Source organism: Puntigrus tetrazona, chromosome 3 (assembly GCF_018831695.1).
Source record: "Puntigrus tetrazona isolate hp1 chromosome 3, ASM1883169v1, whole genome shotgun sequence".
NCBI lineage: Eukaryota > Metazoa > Chordata > Actinopteri > Cypriniformes > Cyprinidae > Puntigrus > Puntigrus tetrazona.
In genome coordinates this window covers 3,613,952-3,618,689 of record NC_056701.1, presented here as the reverse complement: position 1 = coordinate 3,618,689, position 4,738 = coordinate 3,613,952, and the positions used below count along the sequence as shown (strand labels likewise).

At 39.5% G+C, this 4,738-nt stretch overlaps 2 protein-coding genes across 2 annotated transcripts in view; both read left to right on the top strand.

The window, feature by feature from the left end:
* LOC122341986 (phosphoinositide-interacting protein-like) overlaps positions 1-347 on the top strand; it is a 1,785-nt gene extending 1,438 nt beyond the window's left edge. Inside the window, exon 2 of the mRNA XM_043235749.1 lies at positions 1-347. This exon is cut by the window's left edge and continues 434 nt beyond it. The gene's annotated coding sequence lies outside the window, so the exon portion shown is untranslated.
* A 1,851-nt stretch (positions 348-2,198) lies between these two features.
* Positions 2,199-4,738, top strand: LOC122333516. Its single transcript, XM_043231175.1, has 3 exons — positions 2,199-2,622; positions 2,975-3,384; positions 3,735-4,738. The coding sequence occupies exons 1-2, from the start codon at positions 2,202-2,204 to the stop codon at positions 3,376-3,378; spliced, it is 825 nt and encodes a 274-aa protein (XP_043087110.1). The 5' UTR covers positions 2,199-2,201; the 3' UTR covers positions 3,379-3,384; positions 3,735-4,738.

Below are 4,738 nucleotides of genomic sequence, written 5' to 3'. Positions count from 1 at the left end.
GAACTTATCAGGTCTCTGTTCGGATAGTGAGGACAGCTCACCCAGAAATAAAGCGCCTGTCATCATTTGCTCGCCCTCCTTGGTGACAGACGTTTCATTCGTTGAGGGTGAAATGTCCTTTTGAAGCAAGACACCGCAGGCAGAACGTTTCAAACATGTCTACTAAAATGAAATGTAACGCTCTAAACAAAAACGCTAATTCGGAATATCGATGAAAGCGAGTACGTAAATCATTTAAATGAACTTAAATATGTTAGGAAATATGTTTAGGTTGAAGCATTAGAATTACACACAACAATAAAAAAAAAAAAAAAAACAATAAATAAATACATTTTAAATACCTCACATTTAACAAAATGCCTATAATATATATAAAACTATAATATTATATATATATATATATATATATATATATATATATATATATATATATATATATATATATATATATATATATATATATATATATTATAGTTTTGTTTAAATGTTACATATATATATATATATATATATATATATATATATATATATATATATATATATATATATATATATTTATTTATTTATTTTTATTTATTTATTTTTTATTATATATATGGTATTATAAATGATACTAAAATAACTAGTGGTAAGAGAAACAACTAAAACACTCATTTAAGTGTCCTTAAAGACATTACTTTCAAAAAAAGCCAAAGACCTCCACTCCTACACACACCAAACTGAACAGTTTTATATGCATATTCTGAAGGTTTCTGCGCATTTTCGGAAAAAAGAAACATACTTTAAAACGGTCATCTTCATGTACTATGATCAATCAGCAGGTTTTAACGTATTTTCACTTCATTCGCCTGCAGCGTCTTGCCTTAATGGAGGAGTCGCATCACTCCGAACAAATGTATGAAACATAACTTTTAATTTTCATCTCAGAGACTCCACTTCTGCAGCAGGAAACAAAGGACGGACTTTTTTCCCCCCTTGGGACCGAAACCATGCATTCTTCAGAAATGCAAGAATGTAGTTTACAAAGTTCACTGCATCCCTGTGTGTCTTAACCAGCGAGGCGGTTTCTAGCTTGCAAACTGAGGTCAAAACCACGCATAATGTGAACATTAAAACTGCGTTTCAGTATTGACTCGAATTCTTCTCGTTTTTTTTTAACATGCAAAGCGAGTTCTTTATAGCACACTCTTTAATAATATTTCGTTTCCTGGTCATAGCCTACCGTCCGATCGGGACGTGTCAGAGAAACTAAAGTCCTCGAACATGACTGGAAGAGAAAGACACAGTACACAGACCCAGATCTCTCGTTTGAATGACTTGGGCCCACATTTGACAGGCAAAGTTTTAGGACGTACTCCCTGCCACAGAATCCAGCATCCTGATCTATTACTGGCGTGCAAACAAACAGCATAGTCAAAATTTCGCATTGCATGGATAGCTAGGCTACTGTCCTGCTGCACTAAACTCTTTGAGTGCCCCTGCTTTGGATTTTGAGTGAGCTTTCATGCAGAGAAACACAGCTCTAAGTGGATGAAAACGTCCCGAAAAGTTTTAAATCTGAAAGCGCAACTTGTATAAAGTCTCAAAAGAAAGAGTTGACCTCAACTTGAAATATCAGCGTACCGCCTGCCCTGGGAAAACTGGAAAGCTAATTCATTCTTTGCCACTAGGTGCAGCTTTGGAAGCGCTTTAAGTGAAATAATTAGCTTCATGCAAAGGAGGGGGTTTGGAAAAATGTGTCCTTTGACCAACGGTTCGGGAGTCGTTGACCAAGTAAAATGCATATTGATACGAAAATTAAAGTGTTTTTTGGCCTTGCACGCGTGTCGATCTGTTGTCTGGGTTGTCTGATAGAAGCACTTTCACTATTTTATTGCCGTACCGATTCAAATCATAGTCATAAGTCGAGTCCATGCCATTGTGTCTTGAGGAACAAACGTCCAAGATGTGTAACTTTGTTTTTATCTGCCAATAATACGTGACTCACTTTGATTTCATAATAGGAGCACTTTAAAATGCTATATAGTCTATATATATATATATATATATATATATATATATATATATATATATATATAGTCTACATTCAATGCACAGATGTTGAGATGAACACAGTATAGGCTACTGCACAAACTGAATTAAATGGGGTTTAAGAAGGCCATTTTGATCGCGGTCCCACCGCCAGCAACCCTCGTGACGTCATGAGGGCGTTCCCCCAGTGCGTCAGGTGTGTCTCACCTGAGCTCGGCAGTTCTTCCGCTAGCGACGGGAGCCGCAGCATCCTCGTCCTCCTCCTGAAGATGACGGCGCGGAGATGCATCGGCAGCTGCCTGCCGTTGTTCGTCATGGCGGTCGTCTTCGACGTCCTCGGCGTGGTCCTGCTGTTCGTCGGGATATTCGGCAACGTGCAGATGCACGGCGTGTTTTACGGGGATTTCCTCATCCACACCGGCGCCCTGGTCTTGTTCGCCAGCCTGGCCCTTTGGCTCATGTGGTACGTGGGGAACATCAGGGTGAAGGATGAGGATTTGGCGCGCAGATCGAGCGCCGCGCGCAGCGTCAAAGAGCTCGCGAGGAAGCTCACGGAGAGGCTGTCCAAAACACACCTGAAGGACAACACGGGTGAGAAAGCCGAAACACCGACGTGAAACCCTGAAATTAAATAAAACATAGGGTATATCACAAATCCTTGTGATCGTTTTTCGCGGGAAAAACGTAGTTTGGAGAACGCGACGTTTATTGAGGGAATGCAAAATGTAAACAAGCGAAGGCAAAGTTTCTAGCGATGCAAATATTGTTTTTCCTCACATTTTTCCACCATCTTATACAACCACGACTGAAGATCATGAACACCTTATATATTCCAAGGTTACATAATAAATTCAAGATTAAATACTGATTAAATATCCATTACCAGTCTGTGTCCATTCTTGTATATTCTATATATAGACGCTTATCTATTATTTTTGCACAGGTGAGAAATCGGGAAGCAAAGCTTCCACCATTCGAAACGTAACGTGGGGGAAATCCACCTATTTCCCAGGACACAAGGATTCAGAATCGGACATGATCAAATGTGACGAACTATCCAAAGAGAAGCCGGACGACGGTCAGTTCATGTGCTTCCAGAATCAAGGGTACGAGGACGAGGAGCCACGCAAACCAACTCAAGAAGAGCCAGGCGACCAGACCCGCTCTGAAGACGGTTCAGAGTCGGTCGAGGGCAAACGCAATGAAGGGTCCGACGGGAAGAAGCCGGGAAACGATCAGTTCACTTGTTACCAGAACGAAGGCTACGACGAATCAGAACCAGACGTGGCCAAAGGCGGCGAGAAGCCCTCAGATGATCAGCCAGAGAGCATTGACGTTCTGCTGTGAGAAGGGGTGAGTTAAATGAACTCAATCACCGGCACAGTAATTAAACAGTTTCGTGATATGCACGCGACGTTTTCATAAACAAACATCCTTGAGTTTCTATTTTAACTGGTGTGTAGTTGTTTACCAAGATAAGTCTAAACCTACAACCGATATTATTTACGTAAGCTTATACCTCTTGCATGCATTCATTTTGCAGTATTTTTATCATTTCATTAAACGACATCGTCCTCGACCTGTAGTACCCATCACAGATGTGCTTATATAGATATTATAGCACGCTCTAATTCATTCATGGATTGCCAATGTTTCCCCTTAGTGAAAATTTAAGAAGCTTGTTTTCTTTGTTTTTTTTCTAGGTGCTAAAACAATGAACGAATAGCCAAGGACCTCCAATAGTCTTCAATCATTTGCCATTACCATCGTTTCAGATGGTAGTGTAGTAAAACCGCTTGAACGTAGTAAAACACAACCGTCTGTCGTTTATACGGGGGAGTTTCTCAACGGCCTGATATAATGCTGCGATACGTTTAATGCGCACCAAATTGGTGACGTGAACTCCTACTTTGCACAAAATTTAACCTCAAAACGGCCAAAAGTCGCGAAGTGCGACTCGGTTACGGCCTTTGTTTTTTCTTGCACATGCTCATTTGTAAATTCATGCAGCACCTCATGCGTTGTAGGACTCCATTTCCCTTTCAAAGCGGCAGCTGGGCGCTCATGCAAACTCCTCCAGAGTTGAGCCGTTTCGTTTGTTAGCCACAGCAGCGGCCAAACCAGTCCGACGGCAAATAAAGCGGACGGAGTTTATTCACGGGACCTGCCGCTTTATGTAGGTACGCAAGTGAACGTTAAAACCGTATGTATATGTGACCCTGGAACATAAAACCAGACATAAGTTAGATGTTTGTAGCAATGGTCAAAAATACATTGTATGGGTCAAAATGATCGGAACCCAAAATCGTTAGGATATTAAGTAAAGATCCTACTTCATGAAAATATTTTCTACTATAATTTTTGATTAGTAATATGCATTGCTAAGAACTTTATTTGGACAACTTTGAAGGTCATTTTCTCAAAATTACAAGATTTCTAAATAGTTCTATCTCAGCCAAATATTGTCCATACAGTGGAAAATCAATGGAAATCGTATAATTCAGCTTTAAGGAAACACTTGTGACTGGTTTTGTGGTCCAGGGTGTATATATAGATATCAAAATATGCAAAAATAGGCTTACATATTTTCTAAGACGTTTGAAAAGCATTTTTAATGTAAAAAAAGGCATTTCCTAGCCTTTTTAAATGTTATGTTTTTTATTTTTTTGCCTTTAATTTTCCCTTTCAAATATTTCAATACGAGACT